The 26609-nt window shown below is 39.6% G+C and overlaps 2 protein-coding genes across 3 annotated transcripts in view; both read left to right on the top strand.

Moving 5' to 3' along the window:
* PTPRR (protein tyrosine phosphatase receptor type R) overlaps window positions 1-2972 on the top strand; it is a 246474-nt gene extending 243502 nt beyond the window's left edge. For both annotated transcript variants that reach the window (XM_043565026.1, XM_043565027.1), the window contains one exon: window positions 1764-2972. In XM_043565026.1, coding sequence (XP_043420961.1) covers window positions 1764-1857 — 94 coding nt within the window. In that variant the 3' untranslated portion in view covers window positions 1858-2972. The remainder of the gene's footprint in view (window positions 1-1763) is intronic.
* A 622-nt stretch (window positions 2973-3594) lies between these two features.
* Window positions 3595-26609, top strand: part of PTPRB (protein tyrosine phosphatase receptor type B) — a 114081-nt gene continuing 91066 nt past the window's right edge. Inside the window, 3 exon segments of the mRNA XM_043565025.1 lie at window positions 3595-3707; window positions 4986-5381; window positions 14794-15050. Coding sequence (XP_043420960.1) covers window positions 3653-3707; window positions 4986-5381; window positions 14794-15050 — 708 coding nt within the window. The 5' untranslated portion in view covers window positions 3595-3652.

Raw genomic sequence — 26609 nt, 5'->3', positions numbered from 1 at the left:
CATCTTTTGGACACCTCCTGTGGTTTGAGGTGGGCCCAGATGTTACCATCCAGCTAAGAAGAAGAAGAAAAACCTCATCTTCAGTTTGCCATTTCTGTTGTCAACTTATGACCAAGGAACACATTGGCCAGAAAGTTGCCTTCAATACAACAAAATGTATAGTTTTGGGGGGAAAGACCAATGAAATACTTCTGCCATTAAGTCGTTATCACTGAAATTTACCTCTTTGTTTCTTGCCAAATACATCATTTTGGCATCATGTCAACCTGCTTAGTTTAATTTAGAAGGGTGAAATCTCACTCAATAACATCACTGTGTAGTTTAGAGGAGAGAAGGCTTAATATTTTAATGTTTTGTAAGCTTATATTTATAGAGGTTGACAAGTAAACATAGATACAAGCTCAGTTTCAGTTATTACCATTAACCAGAAATCACATTACACTGAGGTAGTCTATCTTGTTTTTAAAGTTGAAGTGCTTACATGGCCGAGAATTAATTATTTTGAATGGTAACCACCTCTTGGAAGAACTGGCTAAAACGTAATTTTAAAATGGGTTGTGGGGCTCCTGGGTGGCTCAGTCAGTTAAGCATCCAACTTTGGCTCAGGTCATCTCACGGTTCATGAGTTTGAGCCCCACATCCGGTGAGCCGGAGTGCCGCCTGGGGTGAGCTCAGCCCTGCTTCAGACTTCACACTGACAGTGCAGAGCCTGCATGGGATTCTCTCTCTCTCCCTGTCTCTGCCCCTCGCACACTAGTACCCCCTCTTTCTCAATAATAAGTAAATAAATAATGAAATAATGAAATCAGTGGACTGTATGGTTATAGAGACTTTATAGGACATCAAATAGTTACTAACAGTGATTCTGTTATTCAGTGAGCAGGAACAATAGGTAGCATTTACATTACTATCAGTAGCTTTGCCAGGTAAAAGAACTGTTATTATAAAGAGCAAAATGTGATATAATTAATCTATAGAAGTATAATGAGAAGCATCATCAATATTTCTCAGGAAGGTAGCTGCCTTCTACTAATCCAGGAACAAAAGGTACCCTGAGTAACTAGTAATGATAATGTTGATAACAAAGGGAAAAAAAGCAATTCCCTTTTTCCAACTCATTTAAAGGCCCACCCACTATTGTATTCAGATACTCAGTATACCACACCTAAAGATTAAGGTTGTTTCTATATCACATACCCAATGAGACCATTCCAGGATAGTTGTTCTTTCTACTTGTACAAAGAGCAACACCTCACAGTTGAGTTTGTTTGGTGAACCTGCTTCAACTCTAATCCAAGTATATAAACCATTTTAACATGAGATGAATTATAAGCCACCTGAGAAGTGATACTAACACTCTAGATATATGAATTCACTTAACGCTCACAAGAATCCTATGCAATAGGTACTATCATTCCACTTTAACAGAGGAGGAAACTGAAACATAAAAGGTTTTAAGGAACGTGCCCAAGATCACACAGCTAAGAATTGGTATAGGAGAGATTTCAACTCAGCCTGGGTGGTCCGAAAATCTAAGTACTTGCCCAGTAGGCAGTACCACCTCCCCGGTAATGTATGTAGCAAAAATTAATTAAGCGTCTAGTGTATACCAGGCACTGTGATAATCTCCTTATACACATTAGCATATTAAGTTCACCAGGTCAACAGTTCTGTGTCTTTGGCATAATACCCTAGCTTGGATATAGTCTCTTAAGACTGCAGGACGTTAGCAATAAGAAGTTACTGTATTCTCTTTCTTGTAGGGGTGGAATGGTCCAAACTAGTGAGCAGTATGAATTTGTACATCATGCTCTGTGCCTGTATGAGAGCAGACTTTCAGCAGAAACTGTCCAGTGATTCTCTGAAGATTTACCAGACCATCAATCTCTAGGGGTAGTTAATCAATTACCCACCTGAGGCTTCTGGAAGGAACTTCCTGCAATGGAAGGAAAAGAGAAGTCCTGAAGCCAAGCTGTGGCACGGATTGTGGAAGATGGCAACACAATTAAAGATTGCCAGCCTCTTGTGTATATGAATGCATTTGTAAGCATCCCCTAAGTTATTTTGAAGGTCCTATGCTGATGGAGGTATGATAGATTTCTCACACAGCTAAGGAGACTTTTGTTTTGTCTGTATTGACTACCTGCCACACAGAATGTACGGATGAAATACTCGGTGATATATGTCATCAGATGACAACTGGAGAAGCTGCTGAAGAAATTATTATTATGTGTTTAGATGCTTTAATGTTTGCAAAATCTGTCTTGTGAATGGACTGTCAGCTGTTAAACTGTTCCTGTTTTAAGTGCTATTACCTTTCTCAGTTACCAGAATCTTGCCGTTAAGGTCGCAAGTGATTGATAATGGATTTTTCACAAATAAGTCCTTGTTTTTGAAAAAAAAAATCAAAAGCAGTACTATTTTATATGGAAATGTGTCTTGATAATATTACCTATAAATGTGTATTTATCAGTACCTCCTGTCAATCAATTACAGAGCACAATGATTGTCACTGGGTGTATATGTATTTACTCTCTATTATTGGACATAGAGGTGGTTTCTGCTCCAAAACTCCAGCCACTGTATTTCTACATTGTGAGTCATTTTAATTTAAAAGGGAAAAACAAATTTGTAGCAACTATGATGTATCAAGAATTTTAAATATCTGTGTCTCTTTTACTAAGAAGGAATTTTTGAATATTCTGTCTACCTAGAATCTCTCTCCCCTCCCCCCCCCCCCAAAAAAGGCAGATCCCTTTGGGAATGAAGTAAACTGTCCCATTTCCAGAAGTTCTCCAAAAGGTTGCTGCCATGGATATTCTTACATTTCTGAAAGGTTTTAATCCTCAAGAGACAAATAAAGTTAAAAAAAATGCACTCAGCAAACACTAGATGTTCTGCCCAAATATGAATTTTCAATGCAGCTATGTTGACTTTGTTTCATACTGCCAATAAACTACTCTTAATACTAAGTATTGAGTAAAGCATCTGCTTTTTTTTTCCTCTTGGGAAGAAGCTCTTATCTTTTGGGGGAAGCCTGGAGTAGGTAATAAGATGGGTTTAATTTTAGTCTCTGCCTCTCCCCAGTGGAGATAACTGTCTCTAAATGTAATACTGTCATCACTTGAGGGATAATGATCTAGAAGTACCATCATTATGTGGTTTTCCTCAATAGGCTCCCAGCATATCATTATACAAACGGTACATGTTTACATCTTTATATCACTTGTCATAGGCCCTCATAAATTACATGACTTGTGTTTATTCAGCAGAATCAATATCACCTGAAGAGATGTAATGTTTTAGGAACATTCAATTAACTAAGATTACAATTCCTTTCTTCCTTCTTGAGGCTAAGAAGTAGTCATGTGCCAAAGAGATGTAGGAGAAAACTTACAAGTTTGATTCTGCTCCTGGAGGTCAGAATTTTTTCTACATAAAAAAAGGAGAGGTAATCATAATCCCTTCTTTCTAAGGAAACAGACAAAAGGACACTGGTGTAAAACTTCCCCAAACAATTCAATAGGAGGAAGTGCTCGTCACTGACTTTTTCCCCCCACCATGAAGGCACATTTCCTTCCTAGTCTTTGCTTCTCTTATCTGGGAGATTTTTTTCCCCCCAAGCAAAGCATGAACAGTTGTTAAGTGGAAAATGGAGGCTGAATTTTACATGGCGATTCTTACCTGCTTAATCTTTGGGAATTCAGGTGAGTAGTCTTGCCTCCCTTGGGGCATTTCTCCAACAGCCAGCAGAGGAGTCTCTGTCCTTTGAAGTGTCTGAAATAAGGTGGAAATGGAGCCAGGTCTCCATGGCAGTTTAACCAAAGACGTTGAGGAGGGGGAATAAAAAGGGCCAGCTCTGTCCACTCTGCTGAGACTTTTCTCTGAAAGAAAATAAATGGCCTCCTAATAACTCGGAGAGCTCCTGAAATGGCATCTTTATAGGAGACAGTGAAGCACCTTGAGGAGAAACTGATTATTATGTGGCAGTCTGTGGCATTCTCCATGTTTTTTCCTTATCAGGTTATAGTTTTGTTTTCTGTGTATGTTAAAGAAGGAAAATATAAGGAGATATAACTAAAGGGGGTGAAGAAGTGAGGTGTGTTTTATTTGGAAGTTGCTATTTGGAAGGAACGTCTGAATATTTTCATGGGAGAGTAGAGCAAATTAAGTAAAAGCTCAGAAAATGGTTTCTGATCCTGAACATTTCACTTTTTAATACTGATGCTTAATAATTGGATGTTTAATTTTTTTTTTTTTTTGGTCAAGAAATGCTGGGCTTTTTTGTTTTGTTTGTTTTGTTTTTTAGTCTATCAGTTTTGAGGGAAACTTGCAGAGATTGTCACAATATAGAGAAATGCTTCTCTCCAGGACTGTTAAGAAATTGTATTTGTGATCAATACGTCCACTGGTCACTATTAGCTAAGAAGGTTTAGAGGGGTGGGAAAATTTGTTTTATTTTTGTTTTGTTTTGAGATGAATACATCTAATTTTTAAACACGTATCCAAACTATGTAATTTGTGTACAAATACTGCAGTGCTAACTTAAGAATTGGAAAAAGGGGTGCTTTTTTAGAATGGGGGATGGTGATGAGATGGAAAGAGTATAATGGTCAAAAGGGGGATGGAGCTTTTTATAACCTCAGTATATTTAATAGTTGGGCTAAAATATCACACCATATTCTTTGGATGGTTTGGTGTCTTTTTCAAGCTTCCTTTTATTATTTCAGTGGGAGTGTGTTTTCTTCCCTAAACCAGGTGAAAGAAAGGGAGCGAAGGATGACATTTTAACCGTTTGACAATGTCAGCCTTGGGATTTTAAATCACGTGTGTTGAATCTGGGACTATTCGCTCGAAATGATAGTAATAGCAAAAGACAAGTAAACCTTGTATTTTCACTGGACTGATTTGCGGGTGGGATGTTTTGTTTTCTGATGGGCCTTATAATTTTCTACATAGTACTTTATGAGTATCTCATCTTCCAGAGGGGTTTCAGATTGTCCATGTCCATAAACAAGAGTGCCTTTCCAAAAATAAGAGAGTGGTGGTGGGTTTGTGCAATGGGACCAGCCAGAACCAGCAGTGGATGTGGACTGAGGATGGAAAACTCCTTCATGTTAAATCTGCTCTGTGCCTGGGCATCTCCAGCTCTTCTCGTGGCCCTTCCCTACCAGCTGTCTCTACCCACTGCTACCAGGCACCCCGATGGACTTGCCATGAGCAGGAAGGGTTCCTTGAGGTGGAAAATACCTCTCTCTTTCTCAAGAAACAAGGCTCCAAGGTAGTGGTCAAGAAGGACAGGAAATACCTCCATAGCTGGATGAAAATTGATGTCAACAAGGAGGGAAAACCAGTGAATGGAAGCCTCTGCTTAAAAAAAGGTGAGCTATTCTTTTCAGAATTGATTCTGAAAGTTCTTCTCAATGTTATGTTTGTTTGTTTCACATTAAAGGGATATCTTTTTACCTCAACACAATGCCTATCTATGGCACATTCATAAGCTAATGGAAATGGATCATGTGGTTCCCACTGATGTGGAAAACTTCATTATCCTTGTTAAATAAGCCCTCCTCATTAAATTAGCCCAACATCTTTCCTTTTACCTCTTACTTTTCCTTCCCTTCTTTCCTTGCTTCTTTTATTAATTAAACAAACATTTATTGAGTTTCTCTTTTGTACCACACTGTAGACACTTTGGTTAGATACCATTATATAGGAATATAAATCTAGGCATAAATGCAGCATACATATGTAATGACTAAAGCCAGTGATCAGGAAATTAATAATTCTGCTGATGTAGATAATTCTCTGATTAGGAGGAACTAGTAACACATTAAAATGGTGTTTGAGAAAGACTGGAAAATACATTGTGCCTTTGCAAAATTTTTGTACTAAAGTTTAGGGGTACAAGAGGTTACATACTTTTGAAATGGTAAGAACCAGTACATTGTCACAGAGTTTTCTAATTTGTTGACCATTGGTGGATATAATCTAGATAACAGAATCCAGTAAAAACTTGTATATACATGCACAAATTCCTGGTGCAGCACACAGTTCAGTCCTGTGCTGGGGATTTTATTGTGGATACAGCTTAATTTTCTATTTTACTTAATCATTTTATTGCTTATTTACTCCTATAGTAGAGATTTGCTTTAGGAATTCATGAAAGATAAAACTAATAGAATCATTAGATATTAGGTACAAATGGACCTTGTAAGTCACTGGAGAAATTGTCTAGAAAAGAAGCCCATCATTGAGGAGACTGCAATTTATCAAGGTTGAGTGAATTATCCCAGATTAATTGGTAGCAAAGGTCTGATTGGAACCCAAATGTCTTAATTCCCTGTCCAGTGTACCTTCCATTATACAGTGTTTCGCAAATGCTTAACCACAGAATTTTGCCCAGTTGACTACATAAGAATTCGACCCGGGGGAGGAGAAGCAATCTCTGCCATCATTTCTTCTCCCCTACCACCTTCAAGATTCTGTTTCAAGAAATTTGGACTAAAACCTGATTTTTTTTAAGTCCCCCAGATAATTTTGATCCATAACCCCATTTGGGGATCAGCATTCACTGTACTTTTAAATCTTTTTATTAGGTGTTTATTTTTGAGGCTCCTATGAGTTTTTTCACGATGCTGATCCCTTGGACAGCTTTCTGTCACTCCATTTTGTAAATTAAGTAAGAGTTTAATTAGATGCTAACAATGCAATGGGCTTTTCTACAATAGAAGTTGAATATTACAGTCTTGGTCTTTTTTTATTGTTAATTTTTTTTAACTTTTTTTTTTTTTTTTTGAGAGAGAGAGTGGAAGAATACATGCACAGGAGCAAGGGAGGGGCAGAGGGAGAGGGAGAGAGAGAATCCCAAGCAGGCTGCACCATCAGCACCGAGCCAAACACAGGGCTCAGATTCACAAACAATGAGATCATGACCTGAGTTCAAACCAAGAGTTGGATGCTTAACCAATTGAGCCACCCAAGTGCCCTAACAGTCCCAGTCTTCTTAACTTCTCACTATGAGAATAAGACAAAAATATAAAAGTCAGCTAGAAAATTCAAACCTATCAGAGAATATATAGCACAGAACACCAATAGGTACAATCCCTTTAATGAGCAAGTTCTTTGGGCAAGGTCTGTCCTAAACAACACAGAAACATTATAAATATTCCCATTGTACCATTAAACATAAGAAGTGAGATTCTTTCCTAGCTTCCAATAAAACCCTAATTAGCAGTATATTCTTTCACTAGAACTTTTAAAAAGTAAATATGGATTCAGTGGAGAATTGTTCAAGATAGAATATAATTAATGGAAAATGATTTCTTTTGACCTTCATGCAAAACTTGTCCAATGATGATGGACTTCACTTCAAAAGTAAGTGGATGAAATAGACCATTTACAGTTAATTTCTGAATGTGCCATATCCAAAACATGCCCAAGAATGTGGGTTGGAAGAAAAAATAGACTTCTAGAAAAAAGCAGAGTAAAAATTTGCACCATTGTGCTACCAAAAAAAAAATCTTATATTTGAATACACATGTATAATACTTATGTTTGAACACAATTATAAGTTAACATATTTTTTCCTCCATCTCAAACTTACTGTTGATTAAAGATACACATGATATCTGTTGACCCGTAGCATGAATGTTCATTGATCTGCTAGAGAATCCACTGTGAAAAATTAAATTACATTTAGATGTTTGCAATGAATGACTCCAAATGACCTTTTTGAAAGACTTGATAACTAAATATGATAATCTGACAGCACAATTATGCATATTGTTCATTCATAAGATATGAACTTTTTAATTAAGTTCTTCAGTAAAAGATAGTGTATCTGTGAAGGTCAAAAATCTGAACTATTTGTTTCATAAAGGAAACATTCATGATATCATTCATGTACTTAAGTAATAATTCCCTAATATCTACTATATGCCAGAGCTTGTGCTATGGGTACCCTACACCAGAGATTCTCAACCCAAGCATCTCATCAGAATCACAGTGGGAACTTTGAAATAATACTAATGCCCAAGCCTCATCCTCTAGGCCAATGGAATTCGGTATCATATTTTTAAAAAATTTTATTTGTTTATTTATTTTTGAGAGAGAGAGACAGAGTTCAAGTGGGAGAGGGACAGAGACAGAAGGAGACACAGAATCTGAAGCAGGCTCCGGGCTCTAAGCTGTCTGCACAGAGCCCGACATGGGGCTCAAACTCACAAACTGTGAGATCATGACCTGAACTAAAGTCAGTCATTTAACCAACTGAGCCACCCAAGCGCCCCTAGGTATCATGTTCTTTAAATGCTTCTAAGAATATTCTAATGTGCAGCCAAAGTTGAAAATCACTGACTATGTCTTATTCTTTACAGTAATGGGAAGTCAGATTTGTAAATAATTACAATAGCGTGTAAATTTTATAAAGTACCCCTTTCTCCACTGTACATTCTTGCCAGTCATATTAAGCAACTGTGTTTTAAAAATTAAGGATAATTTAAAATTTGCATATTTTTAACCCAATCCTTTGAGTGTTCACTGGATTTTGTCATAATTTAGCTGTGCCCTGTTCTCATGAAGCTATGTTTTTTTCTTCTTCCTCTCCTTTCCTCAGAGTTCCTCTGTTACAAGGTGAATTGAGGAGGCTTCTGAAGTGAATTAAAATTCAATGCACGGGAGCCTGGGTGGCTCAGTCAGTTCAGCGACTGACTCTTGATCTCAGTTTATGTTATAATCTCACAGCTCATGAGATCAAGCTCCATGTCGTGCTCTGTGCTGACAGCAATAAGCCTGCTTAGGACTCTCTCTGTCCCTCCCCCACTCGCACGCACTCTCTCTCTCAAAATAAATAAACATTTTGAAAAATTCAATGCAAAAATTAATGTGTTTTTTGAGAGACGGATCTATACTAGAGTCATATTTCCTCAAATAATCACTGTCCCTTAAAGAGTACATTGCATGCCTTCATTTTGGATAAAAGGAGAGGACCTGGGAGACAGACTCTTAAAAAAAAAATGATCCTTTTATAATCAATTTATAAAATTAGACACTAGTAGTTATTATTCGGAGTCATAAGAGCAATAACGAAAACCTTGTCTCCAAAATGCCAATGCATGTGGCTAAAAATTGAAAATATTCATTCCCTCCATAAATTCTTTTGTCAGTCAGGTGTCAGATATCCAGCCCTTTGGAAACACTTACACCTTTGGCCATGTGTCAATAAAACAAAAAGGTGATTGACAGACTTTCTCAATTTTTCTTCATACGTATTGGTGTTATATTATATAGCTACATCCGTGAGCCACTGAATTAAGAGAATGATTTTTAGAAATCCTTTGTGTATAATTTCTCAGTCTTAGTCTATAAATTAACACAAAGCAGTTATCAATAACACAGTAAGAATAAGGAAAAACCAAATTCTGTTCAATAATATTGCAATTTTATGTAATCACACCTTTAACTTTAAAAAAAAAAAAAGAATATTACTTTAGGAGTAAAAATGCATTCTGAGGTCCAAATCTCTAATTTACAAACTCTTTAAACATAGTGGTTCTAGACCTTCCAGATGAGAGGTGCCATCACTTGGCTACTTTTTCCAAAGGATGCCAAGTGTCTACTTATAAACAGTTACTTTCACTCAGCTGTGTTTGTATTGAATGCGGAGTAACATTGTATGTAAGATGTCAACTAACCAATCAACATTCTAGTGACATCTACTACAGATTCACTAACTCAAATCTCATATTTACGTAAGGGCAGGAAAATTTTTGCAGACATATTTTCAAATGTCCCTAACATGACCGAGCTAGTGAAATCCTTTAAAGAGATTTCGCTTCTGAAGTAAACCAATTGCTGACAGACTTGATATAACTGCTGGTTAAAGTAATTGTTTAATTGCAGTAACGTGGGTGAGGGAATAAAATGCATTAGCACTGTAATATCCATATATACTCTTGGGAGAAAGGGTCTTAACAGAAGCTGCTTCCTTGAGTGATTGGTGGGAATGCTTGTAAATAGAGAGAGTTGAGGAAAAAAACAAAACAAAACAGCAGTGTCTTTTGTAGGTACAGATCCTACTTTGACCGCATTGCTGCCATTGGGTTTATTTTCTCCTCGCAAGATTATAAAAACATGGGCCTCGCCATTGACCATTTACTTATGGGATCATTGGAAATCGTATGATCATTGGTTCCTGGTATATGATTTACGTGATTATAGAAAAATACCCAGCACCGTATCCAGAGTCCCCCAACCATTTTTAACCTGTGACACGTCAATGAACTTAAGGCACATCCATGCGGTGTATGACTTTCATGGGCCCTTTGTGGGCCCCTTCCTCCATTAAAATAAATAATTAAATACAATAATTTCATAGATTTTCATGAGCCCCCAAATTCTCATTTTTCCCTATTGTGTAAAAAAACAAATTTAAGCAAACATTTTGACTCTGAAAGTTCTTCCTTTTTTTAAAATTTTCTAATTTAATTTTTTTTTAACGTCATGGGCCCATGCCTATTGTGCCGAATGGACAAGTCAGCTGGGGGCACACCAAGTTATTCACCCACTTTCCGTCTTCCATTTTCCTGACCTTGCTTAAGTAGTACCTGCCTCAGCATCCCTCTCCCACAGCCTAGTAGCGATGAATTTAAAAGCCATTCTTTCTCCCCCATCCAGCATAGTTTCCTTGTACCCACCATCTAATATATATCCATGTCCCCAAAGAAAACATAGGACATTAGGATAAACCAGGCACATCTTCCTAACGCAACTCGGAGTATAGTAGTTGAATAATAATTGGCTATTGAAAAGTATTGCTTTCATTAAGTTTTCCTTTTTTTTTTTTTATTTTAAATGTTTTACCATGCTCTGCTTTGATGTTTTCCTATGCCATGTCAACTTCCACTTAATTTTTCTTTCTTTATTTCTAATCTTGGCTCTTTCTTAAGTCTGTAAAAAAAAAAATTGACCTCTGAAATTCTCTGATTTGTTATGTTGCCCATTGTTTACAAATTCACCCTTGTTGGTATCTGTTTCCACAAACTTCTCGCATCCTTGTTCACTTTCTCAAATTTTAGATAGGTCTTCTCTTATGCACCCTTTATTTTATTGATTACACTTTCTGAAATGTTATTCTTTTCAGCATTTCTAAAAATTATTTAGTCTATTATAACTCATATCCCTTTCACTTCACTTTATTCTAGCCCAGTCTTGTGGAATATACTTAGTGTACAATATATATGCATAAATCTTCCTTTTTCTAAGGTATATTCTGTTTCATTTATTATCTCTTTTCCAGACTTTTTGCCCACTTTTAAAAGGCGTATTATATTTGGCATCTTCTTACAGAAAAGAGAGTCCCAATATAGTTGAAATTTTCTATCTCCTAAATAAGTTCTGCCCAAGTTATTATTTTTTCAGCGTGGTTGAAAGTTACTCATATCACTTAAAGGAGGGAAACTAACAGATTGTGTATTTTTATTATCATTATACAAAAATCACATTTGTATTATTAATCATATCTGAGCTACTCATAGACTAATTAATAAACTAAAATACATGTTGCTTTTTTAAAAAATATATTCAAAATATCGTCCTGACCTGGTACAGTCATTGAAAATCATCTTACAGTTGCGCTATCTGCAACTTAAGTGCTAAAATCTTTTAAATAGTATCCAGGATGATATGCCTTATCTTGAATTGTGTTCTAAGAGGAATTATGCATATAGTGGAAACAATGTGGTAGCAATGGTACAATAAAGCTTTTAAAAATAGCTTCAACATATTGTTCCATTGTGTAAGAACTTTTCCTTGCATTTGTCAAAACACATCTCACTCTTTCATGAACTGTAAAATGCATATACCTTTTTAAAGAATGTCAGAAGAATTTATAGATACCAAAACATTCAAGGATATACTATTTTCAATATAATTTCATAGCACCCATTTCAACAGAGTTCAGGAGATGAAAAGACCAGCATATTTTGATTGCCGTATATATTTCTAGAATGGATTTTCTTGCCTCCCATCTACTTTAAACCCTTCCAATACCCACGTAAAGAATGATTAGAATTCAGTTTGGCTCATATTGAGTATATGGATAAAACCTTATAGTTACATATATATTACAATCGCTGAGAAACTTGTTAGACATGCAGGTGCTGGGTCCTACACCAAATCTCCTAGTGAAGGGTCAAGCCTTCAATATTCTAAAAAGCTCCAAAGGGGATTCTGATGCCTACCACAGTTTGCAGACCACTGCTTTAAAACACACGAAATTTGGAAACTAAATGTTAAGACTAAAGCTTCTTTCCTGCTTCTGAAATAGCACAGGTTAAAAACACAGTGACAAAATGAAGGGGTACCGACCTTGGATATTCTTTTTTTTTTTTCTCTTTAGAAAAAAAGGTAGTGGTCTAACATGTAAAATGGACTTGTTTGGAGTGTTTTAAAAATACACTTAGAAGGTTAAAGACAATTTCAGAAGACTGAATTTTTTTCCATAAGATGTTCCAAAGCTACATGTGATGGTAATAAGCTATGTTACACAGAAATTGCAAGAGTGTTTTGATCACTTATCTAATTTGGGGAGATTCTTGTTTCATCCATTGAACGAATCATGTAACTTGATGAATAAAAAAAGTTCTTAGAAAAAGAACTTAACCATCTCCTCCTCAGTGAAGAGGAACAAGCATAGGTTGACATGCTAAGACACACAATTACATACTATGTATTTGGAAGTTTGTTTTTGTCTTAACCCCATAATTAAATTTTTTTCGAGGGTCTAAAAGCTAAAAATGTCATAGGTGGTAATCAACTCAGAGGACCGGCATTGGTCAAAGCCCAAAAATAACTAAAATACCAATCGCTACGTACAGAAAATTTTATACCCCAACAATAGACAAATGTCTTCTTGAAGGAACATTCAAGAACTTAATTCAATTAAGACTGCAAAATTAGGGCTGCTTTTTGGAGTTTATTATAAAGGAATATTGCTAATAGAACAATTGGGTTTGTCATATAGAAAACATCCCAGGGATAAACAAATCTGGTCTATGTTCAGGGTAGTAACCTGGGCGCAATGGCAATGGCATATGATTCAGAAGGAAAAAACAAACAGAAACTAGCAGGAATGTCCAAAAATCTATTAAAGTCTAGGCCTAGTAGATATACAGGTAGGTTTGTCAGCTGTAATACAGAACATTCAATTACATTTGAATTTCAGATAAATGACAACGTTTTCATGTCAGTACATTCCCAGTATAATATGTAACATATAATATAACCTTTGTAATATTATATATTTGACGTATGCTAAATATTCTGAATTATTAGTTATTTATTGGAAACTCCAATTTAACTGGGCATCATATATTTTTATTTGCTAAACCTGGCAACCCCATGTACAGGGTACTTTGCACAACTTTCCACATCTCAAAGAAAGGGTACTTAATACAGTCATGATTATTTTGTTAACCTTTAAGAGAATTGGAGATTTTTTTTATCTTACTAAATTTTAAAAATACTTTTTCCTCTTTTCTGTGCCTTATCCCTCTCTTCTTTATATATGTTATCATACAAAATATGTCCACTGAAATTGGAATGGAAATAAATGAGATTCAAAAGAGGGCTCAGAAAGGTGGACCAGAACAGGGAAAATGCAATCCTTCACCTAGATCTTCACCTAGCACATAGTAGTTGCTTAAGAAATAGTTGGTTGAATGAACCACTAAAGGAGTAGTAAAAAATAAAATCTTCCTTCTGCCAGTTTTTAAACCAGAAACTTTTCAAAATTATAGTTATCTAACTGGGCAAGATTTTATATCCTAGGAAACTGTGACACATAATGAAATTGATAGAAGCATCTAAACATACCCCTCAGTCCATAATTTACAGTCCTTTCCAACGCTTCATATTATACGATTGTTCTCCAGGTCTTGTTAATCGAAGTGTGGTCCAAAGACCATCAACACCAGCATTGGCATGCCCTGAGAACTTGTGAGGAGTGCCGGCTCTGACAACTTTTACTCAACCAGAATTTGTATGTTAGCAAGATCCCCAACAGATGGAGAGCACGTTTTAAAATTATGGCTAGGTGAACCTAATTTGCAAATCAATCATTTCTAAGTATTGGTAATTCAGCCTTGCAAAGTAAAGCTATACATTAATCTCACCAGTTCAAAAGTTTTAAATCAATTACAGAAGATAGGGAGCTCAGAAACTACAACTGTCCCAGGATTTGGTGCTCACACAATTAGGACTGGAAACAGTTGGCTCTGTGGTAAAAGAAAGTCATTGCTTTCCCAGGAATCGTCCATCTGCATGACAAAGCTAGGCAAGTTGTTAGCAGTGATTCTCAGCCTGGCATTCTGTCCAATGACCCCTTTGAGAAGTTGAATGAAAGCTATGAAAGTCTCCCACAAGAAAAAAGTATACACGGACATATATTTAGGACATGGCATAAAGTTTTTCGAGACTCATGGACCCCCTGAAGCCAATTTCATGACTCCCTAAATGCTCAGAGAGTAAATTTAATTCTATCTTCTACACAGAACTGAGGTTTTCTGGTAGCGGTTTCTACAACTCCCCTGACCCTATGATAGATGGACAAAGGATGGGTGGACTGGAAATTAGCATTGTCACACTCCAAGATCTTGAATTTTTCATATAACTGAAGCTCATTCGCATGCCTGTTATGAAAGAGGCCTGCTTTTTCTGAAGTCAAATTGCTTTTATGTGAAGACTCCACAAAACACGAAGGTAATTTTAGCAACTGTCCTTTCTTTACCTCAGCTGGCCTGGGAGCAGAAGTTTCGGTAAGGAGCGCTAGAAACACGGCTCCACCCCAAATCCCCACCACTTTTAATGCAGTTCCGTATAGCCCGGAACACCTTATTAGGAATACCACAGAGGCCTTCACCAGAAGTACAACAGAACACGACAGCCGCCACAGCAGACAGACACAGCACCCCAGTCTGCAGACGACTGGTATGACTGAGACATCTTGGGTCCCCTGGACTACTCGGCCCTTCTCCAGCACCACTGAAGAGGTAAGGGGAGAATGGGTGTGGGGCGTGGTGTGTAACGGTCTCAGAAAGCCCGCTGCTTGACAAGATCTGCTCTGCTAGAATTGCCACTACTCAAATGTGTGATTAGGTACTCTGTGTCCTAGCTGCTAATTACGCATGGTGCATTCTGTGCGATGAAAAACTCTTTGAGATAGGACGAAGGGAAAGACAATCAGGCCACGATGTCAAAACTGCACTCCTGCAGGTTGGCCACATTTCTGAACCAAAGTCAGGCTTCATAGTCTTACGCATAACCTAAAAACAGGAAATAGAAATTAAAATCAGTGTTTTGCAGATTCCCCTGATTGTATGCCACAATCATTTATGCTCATAAGGGAGTGGAAAGAGTCACAAAGCAATGGAAGATTCAGGAATCACTATGACTGATTAGTGAACATGGTCAAATAACTCAAAGTCAGGTACCAATTCTACATCAGCAGCCACAAAAGGGCAGATAAGTTTAACGGCTGGGGGAGCAGCAACAGTGCAGTCGTAGAGTCTGCTCACGGAGTATTTCAGTTCATCCCTTCCAGTCTGCTTCCCACTCAGGGCTTTAGGCCACCGTTTTAGGCAATAATAGTGTAACTGCAAAAGTGCAATTTGCAAAGACAAATAAAAAATGCTGCTTCATTTGCAAGTGTTTAGCTGTTTCCTAATAAGCAAACCAAAAACAATTGAAAGAAAGTAAAAGCCCAACACTAGGTGTATGACTTAACGCCCCTTTAGTGCTCTGGTTTCTTCCCCGTTGTGCAGAATTTAATATTGCATGTGGCTCCTGAGTAGTAAGCACCTACTTCAGTATTGATCACAAAACAAATATAACCAGTATATTGAATAATTTGTGGAACTTTCTTTTTATCTCCAGCCTTCCTTTACTCTAAATCTTCCCTACAAGCTAGTGCTTCCCTTGCCTCTGAACAGAATTTAGGAAGGCCTCGTGACTTTTCTGGACACTCTTGATTATCACTTTAAAACTCAACACTCACTCTCAACCCATTAGCAAGGATTATCCAATTCAGGAAGTAACCCAAAGTCTAAATTCAACATAAATCTTAGCTTGTCCTCTCCCTTCACCCCATCCCTTTGGGCTTGACGTAGGGAAAGGGAACCTGTCCAAAACCTCCCATGTCCCACCTAGCTTTTTACCCATCTCTCCTAGTTTGATCATTGTGGTTTCAGACCTGTCTGGGCTTGGAAAGTGGGGAAGGAAAACAGGAAATGAGAGCGGGAGAGACGGCACTCAAGGTTGCCATCATGAACTGGTGCTGTGCTCTCTCTAAATCTCTAACTCCTAAGCCCTGCCACCCACTGATGCCAGTGAGATTTGCCACTTACTTTTGAAATTGAATGCCTCTTGGCGGAGCACCTTCTTGTCTCCACTGAATGTGTCTCAGCCAAAACATCAGTTTGTAAGAGTATCCACGTACATCTGAAAATACATGTGTACGTGTAATTTTTTTTACACAACTAATACACCAAAAATTAAGTGTATATTTTAAGAATATATAGGATATCTTATATACACATATACCAGTTCAGAAAAGGAAATAAGCACATACTGTACTGATATATATATATATATATATATATATATATATCATATAATACATTAAGTATGTCAACTAAGAAACAGGCTGAATAAAACTGTAATAAAAACATACCTGCCTGCACACTCAAGGATGGTCTTTTAGCAAAAAACATTTTCCCATTTTTTTCCCACATTGGACCATTGTGAAACAAACACAGAAAGAGCTCCTAGAGGCAGCCAGGCTCTACTGTGATGAATCAAGAACATCCAGAGCTTTGCTGCAGGCACCCTCGCCCTTGGGTCAACCCAGCCCTGTGTTATAGAGCTCAACTGATCCAGCCTTATATGTGGATTTGCAGTCTCTGGTCTTGGTAAATGCACTGCAGGAGTGTATTTTGGGTTTTTTTTATTGTTATTGTTTCTTAGTCTTTTTCTTTTTTTTCTTTTAATGTTTATTCATTTTTGAGAGAGAGAGAGAGAGCACAAGTTAGGGAGGAGCTAAGGGAGAGGGGAGAGAGAGGATCTGAAGCAGGCTCCCTGCTGACAGCAGAGACCCGATGTGGGGCTTGAACTCATGAACCTGGGGCTCGAGCTCATGAACCGTGAGATCATGACCTGAACTGAAGTTCAGTTGGATGCTTAACTGACTGAGTCACCCAGGCGCCCCCTTGGTCTTTTTCTAAAGCGAAATCCTCCGCAATGTTTGTGAGCTCCCAGATGGGGCACCAGAATGGCTACGTATCCAGTAGTCATCAAGTCATGACTCATCCCCTAGTTTTTCCTTGAAGCACAGGCAAAATTTTAACTATGTCTTGGGAAGCTGAAGTTCTAAAAGCTATGCTCCTTCCAAAGGCAGTTTCTAAAACTGCAGTTTTCCATGACTTTAATGTTTTAGTCAAGACATCTCTGCTAGATCATCACTTGATTTAGCATGAGCATTTACCTTATAACAGTCAATTACAAATAGCTGTAGTTAGGTATTTTGAAAGGAAAAGTCACGTGGAAGGTAAAATGCTTGTCCTTTGAAAGTAATTTTGAAAGATACTCTATCTCTATACCTAGATATCATTTGACTTGATTGCTTGGAATTCTGTAAAAGGAAAATCTTTGTGTGTCCATTGGGGTTTTTTTTGTTTTGTTTTTTGGGTTTGTTTTTGTTTTTGTTTTTGTTTTTTGTTTTTTTATCAGATAGCAACTGGTCTGTGGTGATTTTGGATTGACAGTACAGTTGGGCTGTGAATTGCGGTGGTATATTATCAGGTGGTGATGGGAAAAATCTGAATGTGAGGATAAGGACCGTATTTATTCAGCTTTGCATCTCCAGCATCTGAACATAGTGCTCAATATGTTATAGAGTTTTTGTAGAAAGGAAAGGAAAAGAAAGATGTGGAATGGAGTGGAGCAAGATGGAGAGGGGAGGGAAGTGGAACAGCATGAAGTGCAGGGGAGTGGCCTGAAGAGGAATGGTATGAAATGGAGTGAAGTGGAGAAGAGTGGACTGGACTGGAATGAAACGGAATGGAGAGGAGTAGAGTGGAGTAGAGCACAGTGCAGGAAAATAGAATAGGGATAATGGAATGGAATTCTGGGAAAATGAATCAATTGAAATGGTATGGAAGTGGGGGGAATTGTTGACCACATGGGTAACAAATGACCCATCTACTGTCCGTGTCCAGATACGATGGTCATGTTGAATAGCCATGCACATTTTTATTGCGCATTTCATTTTAGTGTTTTTAAGTTTGCATGTGTCTAGAGTTTAGTATGTTTAATACATAATAATACATATATTGTTTCATTCAGGAGCTAATCTTCAGTTTCTTTTTCTCCCTTCTAATTCCCCGCATTTCATCTCTTAATCACCCTTCGATTCCCCACCAAAAAAAAAATTAGAAGAAAGGGGAAGAGGCATTGATGGCCATGCAATTCAATAGCTTTGGAAAATGCTCATCAACTCAAAGAACATTTTTTGAGGACCTAACTAGTGTCAGAACAGAGTGGTTGAGTCTTTGAGATCAAAGCCCTCACTCCGCTTCTTACTAGCCAGTGACCTGGCAAGTTACTTAAACTCTCTAAGCCTCAGTTTCCTCACCTATAAGAAGGAACTCCCAGCTCTGAGGGCTGTTGCAAGGGTTGGGGGAGACAATACATACAAAATGCTTACTATAGCACTTGGTCCTTAGCAAGCATTTAGGAAATAATAGCTCTCATTGCTATTTTCCACTGAGACACAAAGATGAATGACAAAACTGTTGCCCTGAAGGAACTCACCATCTGCTGTGTGGGGTTGAAGGAAATGGAAATATACACAGGCTCTTATGGAATTCAAAAGCAAGGTTCCTAACTGGTGTGAAGGTTTCAGGGAGTGTCTTCCTGTGAAGGGAATATCTAAATTGAGCCTAAAGAAGAATAGGAATAACCTAATAAGAGATAGGAGAGTAGGAAAGAGGGAGACAAAGGAACTGGGTTGGGTGGGATGGAGAGTTAGAAAGTGATTTCAATCTTTACCTAAAATTTGCATTTTCTAATATAATTTATTGTCAAGTTAGCTAACATACAGCGTATACAGTGTGTTCTTGGTTTCGAGAGTATGTTCCATGATTTATCGCTTTCATACAACACCCAGTGTTCATCCCAACAAGTGCCCTCCTCAATGCCGATCATGCATTTTCCTCTTTCCCCCAGTCTCCTCGTCAACCCTCAGTTTGTTCTCTGTATTTAAGTGTCTCTTATGGTTTGCCTCCCTCTCTGTTTGAAACTATTGATGATGATCTGAAATCCATGTTTTCAAATGGAATCTTCATCCAAAAATAGTCACTAGTTCCTACTTGTTATTTTAATTAGTGACACTATGAAATTATCTGTCATTCCTTTTGTTCCCAGTCACATGTAGCCACTAGGTAGAATTTAGAACACTTGAGCTGAAGTAGAAATCTAGAGAAGAGAGAACAAGACCCAAAATACTAAGATTTTATGCTTGGAAATGCTATGTATGTCATTACTACTAATTAGTGTTTATGCAATGACCACAGGTTCTAGATCCACAATCAAAGAATGAATTGGGGTTGGAACATGGGGCTGGGAACGGGGGTGGAGATGACCCCCGTTTTAAAGAGAAAGTGGCTTGTATTTGTGTCTTTCCCTTTCATCACCAGTCTCTGAGTTACAAGGAGTGAAACATGAAGAGACACTGTACAAAGTCTGCAAAGAAAAGAATCTAAGAGACAAAAATAATATCTAAGATTAGTATGCCAAGAAATACGCTAAGCAATTTCATATACTCTGGGAGGTGGGTACTTGTATCTATTTTCCATCACTGTATAACAAACCAAATCTTAGTAATTTATAAAAAAAAATGACAGTTTTCTATTTCTCGTGATTTTGTTGATTAGTTGGGTGATTCTTCTGCCGGTTTCACCTGCGCTCACTCTTGAAGCTGCATTTAGCTTGGAGGGTAAACTGAGCTAGAAGATTGACAAGAGCCTCTCTTTACATGACTAGCAGTCAGGGCTGGCTGCAGGAAGGGGTGACTCGGTTCTTCTCCATCTGGCCTCTCTTCCTCTAGTAAGCTACCCAACTTCTTTTCCTGATGCTTCAGGGAAGTTTTGTAAGAAGGCAAAGGGCCTCTTGAGGCCTGGGTTCTGGAATCACACAACATCACTTCTGCCACATTCTATTGATCAGTGCAGTCACAAGCCAGGCCAGCATTGAAGGAAGGGAAAATAGACCTCCTATTTTGATAGGAAGAGCTGAAAGTCACATTGCAAAGGGCCACACACCTCGGGTGGCAGGAACTTATGGTCATTAAACAGTCTACCATGATATTTATTATTCTTGTTGCTATTGTTATTATTATTATTATTTTGCAGATGCCTAGCTTGGGCTTAAACGCTCAAGGATTGGAGGTCAAATGATTAGAAAAGAGCAGAACAAGATGAGCTCACACACCCATACACATACCTGCATACCTAGTCACTTTATTCTCTTACCTAGAGTTCGTTTTAGTGAAGATAAATGCCAAGGAGAATATAGTTTGAAATAATTACTAGTAACGCTACTGCAAAGTTGTCCTAGTTTCTTTGGGAGGAGAATTTTCCTTACTTTTCTCCTTTCCCCACTTTCCTCAAATCCTTGCCTGTCCATTGTGAGGGGGTCTGTCTTTGGAAGGCTGTAGATTTGGGTCAATCCTTGGCTTCAAAACTAACTCTCTCCCTCTCCCTTGCTCTCTCTCCCTCACCCTAGACATGAATTAAATAAACTGACACCAGTCATGTGCCTAGAGTAGGGCTGAAAAATCCTGTGTAGTTACTGTTAGCTGCTGTTGTTATTCTACCATTGATAGTATTTTGTGGCTGTGTGTGTCTTCACAAGGACAAGGCTGGTGAAACAAGAAGCTAGTCTACCATATGAGTTAGGAAATACCTAAACCGGTTGTTCTCAAAGTATGGACCCCAGAGTGAGAACTCATTAGAAATGCAACCACTTGTCTACGGCCATACCACCATGAACGCACCCGATCTTGTCTGATCTCAGAAGTTAAGCAGGGTCGGGCCTAGTTAGTACTTGGATGGGAGAAATGCAACCACTTGGGCCCTACCCTAGACCTACTGATTCAGAAACTCTGGTGGGGAGGGCCCAGCAATCTGTGTTTTTTTTTTTTTTTTTAATTTTTTTTTTTCAACGTTTATTTATTTTTGGGACAGAGAGAGACAGAGCACGAACGGGGGAGGGGCAGAGAGAGAGGAAGACACAGAATCAGAAACAGGCTCCAGGCTCTGAGCCATCAGCCCAGAGCCTGACGCGGGGCTCGAACTCACGGACCGCGAGATCGTGACCTGGCTGAAGTCGGACGTTTAACCGACTGTGCCACCCAGGTGCCCCAGCAATCTGTGTTTTAACAAGCCCTCCAAGTCACATGGATGCACTTGATGTTTAAGAACCACTGACCTAGGGGACACCTGGGTGGCTCAGTTGGTTGAGTGCCCAATTTCAGCTCAAGCCATTATCTTGCAGTCTGTGAGTTTGAGCCCCACATCTGGCTCACTGCTATCAGCACAGAGCCCACTTTGGATCTTCTGTCCCCTTCTCTCTGCCCTTCCTGACTTGTGCTCTCTCAAAAATAAATAAACATTAAAAACAAAACAAAACACTGACCTAGAAAAATCTGGTCCCTGACCAACAATGTCTCCCTCTCAGGCTTCTAGATGCCTTGGTTTCCCAAGATTGATGGCACTTTTGTGCCTTGTGGGGGTGGCGCAGGGTGCTATAAAAGCTAAATAATCAGGGAATGGAAATTAATTTATCTAATTACAGCCTCCTGCTGTTCCTTCACAGAGCATACATCATGTAAGGAATGGGGCCCGGGGTGGGCACGAGGAGGCTGGGAAGACAGGGAGCTGCTGCAAGACCCGGGTCTTTGTGGTAATTAAAAAAGGATGTTGCCAGGCGCACGGTCCCACCGTGAGTGACAGGACGTGGTAGTACAACACGGGCTGCGTTCCAGCCCCCGGGCACACCCTCAGCCAGGCATCCCCATATACCACCTAGATAAAGATACACTGCGTCTCTGTGCACGGGCACAATTGCAGATGAAGCTGGATGGAGGTGTCAGATGTGTGCCCTGCGTATGTCAGCCGTTTGCTATGGGCAAGGTGAGACTGGCAGGACTGGGGGCAGCAGGAAGTAGGTCTGCACACGGCAGGGGCGGGGGGGGGGGAGGGAGACCCCGGTTGGGGTTTGGGGCTCAGGGGGAAGAATCAAATGTGAAGAAGTGGCATCCAAAGGGTGGGCCTTGGACTTCACTTTAGCTTCAAAATCTGACCAGCCTCTGTCTGTTGAGTAGTGGAGGTGCACTCTTTTTTTTTTTTTTTAACATTAACAGAGTGCGAGTTGGGGAGGTGCAGAGAGAGAGGGAGATACAGAATCCAAAGCAGGCTCCAGGCTCACAGAGCTGTCAGCACAGAGCCCCGAGTGGGGCCCCAACCCAAGAACCACAAGATCATGACTTAAGCTTAACCCACTGAGCCACCCAGGCGCCCCTGAGCAGTGGACTCTTAAGAGCAGTCCAGTCTGGACCCCTTTTCAGCCATGTGACCTTGGTGGAGACCGTGCGGTACAGTGGTAAAAAGTAGGGGTCCCGTGTCTGAGAAACCTGGGTTAAATCTCTGTGGTGGCGTCTACTGGTTACTCAACTGCAGTCATAATTGCTTCCACTTGAAAATAAGGATGACTAAGGGTGCTCTGCCTTATAACACAGTGTGAGGATTAAAATCTGAGTAGCCAAAGTGCTTAGTACACTGGCTACACGAGATAAGGATTCAATAACTGTAGCAATTAACACCAACTTCTTCTTCTTGCTTCATTATCCCTGCCCTGCCTGCCTCACGGAGTTGTAAGAACCAGATACGCTGACATTATTACGTGAAAACGCTTTGAGGGGGATAAGATGTTGGGCATGCATTAAAAAGTGTTCCCGATTGGTGCTGATTCTGCTAAGTAACCATAAATCTTGTCGGGAGGCACACCTCCTTCTTCCCCTCCCCACCCTGCCCCGGCTCGGGCCTGGGAGAGGGATTGCGTTTCCTCAGTTCATGAATAGCCATTGTGGTGCCGCTCTGGGTTTAACAGTTCTGTGTTTCCTTCCATTTGGCCTTCAAAGAGATCACAGCCCACTGTGAGCCTCCAAATAAGTAACAAGGCAAATGCAGAAAATCCCCACTTCCGTACACCTCCATCAAGTCTGGGGCGACCTCCTTTATTGTGTTACTTACAGCATAGAGGGGACGTGCCCCACTGCCACCACTATTCTGTGGCCAGAACTAAAGATAGGACAATACTCCCCCTTTATTGAGGCAAGTACCCAGAAGGAGGAGTGCAAAGATGTAGCAAAAAACCAAAAACAGAAAACAGAAAACCCTCATCATTCCTCCTGAACAAGGAAGAACTCGTAGATTCTCTAGTGTGCATGGGATAAAATATAAGCAGATTCTGAGGCTGCAAATGGTGCAGAAAGGTCATCCTAGGGAGTAATGTTTTGTGGAAGGGATGTGTTCCTAAAGACCCTAATCTATAATTTGCATCATTCAAGCTTAATTCTGGCAAAGAGCTGTCATTTTCTTAGGTTGCCAGCTAAAGTGGACTGTCATGTGCCAACAGCGTAATATAGTTTGTATTTACTTGAGGCCCTCCAGCTTTTAAATCGCAACGATTTTTCTTTTCCTTCTGTTATGATTTGCATTACTTTCTATTTTGTGTACAAAAAACAGGACAATGTTCATATTTTGTCACAGCATAAATGATGTGCACATAAAAATGCAACCATGAAATACAACATGTGCGTTGAAATGGGTTCTTTAACATGCCAGCATTTCTCTGGCACATCGGTTTCCCTGAGCAGGTAAGGGTTGATGCAGTGGGGAAAATGGCAAAGAAAGGGGGAAATGACATCAAAGGAGAAGCAAGGATGTGCTAATTGAGATAGGAAGTCTGTGGCTCTTGCCCTGGCCTTGCAGACCTCAGAATCACCAGGGGAGATTTTAAAAGATACAGATTCTGAAATTCTGCCTCAGCCCTAGTGCATCAGCATTTACTACTAAAGTAGGACCACAGCACCTAAAGTGTAAAAATCTCCCCATTGATTGTAAAGTGCGATTAGGTTTGCAATCCCTTGGAGAATAATTGAATAATCAGCTCGTTAGAACAGACATTGAATGAAAGAGAGGGGGAAAAGTTCGGCTGGAGCCATGTAACCGAATCTAATCACATGGAAATATCTGACAAATGCGAACAGAGAACAACACAATAGAAATAACTGACCTAAGGCCTCATGGGTGGCTCAGTCAGTTAACCGTCCATCTTTGGCTCAGGTCATGACCTCGTATTTTGTGAGTTCAAGCCCCATGTCGGCCTCTCTGCTGTCAGCGCAGAGCCCAGGTCAGATCCTACATCCGCCTCTCTCTGCCCCTCCCCTGCTCTCTCTCTCTCTCTTGCTCTCTCTCTCAAAAATAAAGAAACATTAAAAAGAAGAAAATAACTGGCCTGTATCATTCAAAAAAGTCAGTGTCATAAGGATTATTTGAAAAGGCTGAGGAATTGTTTCAGATTAAAGAAGATTAAGACACTTGACAACAAAATGCAATACAGGATCATAGGCTGGATCCTTACTACAGAAAAAAAGCAACAAACAAACAACAACAACAAAACCCAAATGCTAAAAAGGACGTTATTGAGGCAATGAACAACAATGAAATATGGAGTGTAGATGAAAGCATTGTAACAATATTTGAATTTTCTGAATGTGATAACTATACTGAGATTACACCACCAACTCTGAAATGGTTCCGGTAAGAACAGTATATACGGAGAGAAAGAAGACAATACAGTAAATGTGGCAGAATGTTAAAATAAAAAAACAAACAGAATTCGTGGGTCTGGGTAAAGATATATGGAAGCATTCTGTGGAATTCTTACAATGTATAAGTTTGAAAAAATAAAAAGTAGTTTGCTTAAGGGCTTTTAGAGGGTAGGGGCGCCTGGGTGGCTCAGTCGGCTAATCATCTGACTCTTGGTTTCAGTTCAGGTCATGATCTTCCAGGTGGTGAGTTCAAGCCCCACTTTGGGGGTCTGCGCGGACAGCATGGAACCTGCTTAGGATTTTCTGTTTCCCTCTCTCTCTGTGCCCCTCCCTGATCGCTCTCTATGTCTCTTAAATAAAAGAGGCAGGGGGAGGGTTTAGAGGGCAGAATCCAAGGATGCTACTGAGTTAGGGATAGACCAGAGGCTCCGACGAACTAAAACCTGTCTGTCGTGGTCAAGGACCGGGGGAGAGAAGGTGGGGGCTGAGGAAGAGAAGAGCAAACACAGAAATGATGATGAGAACAACAGAGAAATGATGATGAATTTGCAAGAAAGAACAGTAAAACCAAAAGTCGGAACTGGTGGATGAGTCACTTGATAATTTTGAAGATACGATATCAAAAGCTCTGCAAGAGATGAAGTCCTTTAATTCTCTGTAACTTGCCCCAGTTACATATTGTTTGCACCCTCTTACTCTCCACACCGCTGAAAGGGGAAATGCTATGAATTCCAGGAGCCATCTTTAAAATGAAAATCCTTTCCATTCTTCCCACACTTTGGGGGACCTGGCAGCAGAATATTCCCATTGCTAAATCCAGATGAGATCCCAGCTATGTAACCTTCTATGGTACAGAGGAGGCACCTCTTTTTCGTCAAAGCTCTTCTGTTTTGGATTTCTTTTTCTTTTTTTAATGTTTATTTTTTGAGAGAGAGACAGAGACAGAGTGCGAGTGGGGGAGGGGCAGAGAGAGACAGGAAGACACAGAATCCAAAGCAGGCTTCAGGCTCTGAGGTGTCAGCAGAGAGCCCCACGCAGGGCTCGAACTCACGAACCTGAGCTCAGATCATGACCTGAGCTGAAGTCGGATGCTCAGCTGACTGAGCCACCCAGGCGCCCCTGTTTTGGATTCCTAATAGATCTGGACCAATAAGTACACCCCATGTGCAATAGCTTTACTAGGTGCTTGCCCTTTATCTGTGTGTCCGGGAACATTTGTGTTTGCTCCCCCTTCTGCAAGGCTGTTGTACGTCCAGCCCAGAGCAACACGACTGTGGAGAGAATATCAAAAAGAGTGTCCTTTGCTAAGAGTTTTGACCCTGGTGGTCCTGATTATTTGAGAAGCAGTAGATGTTCCATGAAGTGGTCAGGGTCTGTCCATTTGGAACAGGGGCCTATTGGACACTAGTTTATCCCAAGGCTTAGGTGCTAGGTATTCTTGGATTCTGTGATGCTAAAGGTTCCAGGGTGGCATTGGAGCAGCTGAAGAATGACATTTGGCTTCAGATTTACAATTAGTCCTGCCCTTGTTTAGTGGTAGGGGTATAAGTGTTTCCTCTGTCAGTATAAAGTAGCATTAAGTCCCCACGACCTGGGGATGTGGCTTAGCTAATGGAGATACATGACTCTTCCCTTCACAAGGCTTATAATCTAGCCAACA

Source organism: Prionailurus bengalensis, chromosome B4 (assembly GCF_016509475.1).
Source record: "Prionailurus bengalensis isolate Pbe53 chromosome B4, Fcat_Pben_1.1_paternal_pri, whole genome shotgun sequence".
NCBI classification, from domain to species: Eukaryota; Metazoa; Chordata; class Mammalia; order Carnivora; family Felidae; genus Prionailurus; species Prionailurus bengalensis.
The sequence above is the reverse complement of the archived record's forward strand: the minus strand, read 5'-3'. Positions and strand labels throughout refer to the sequence as shown.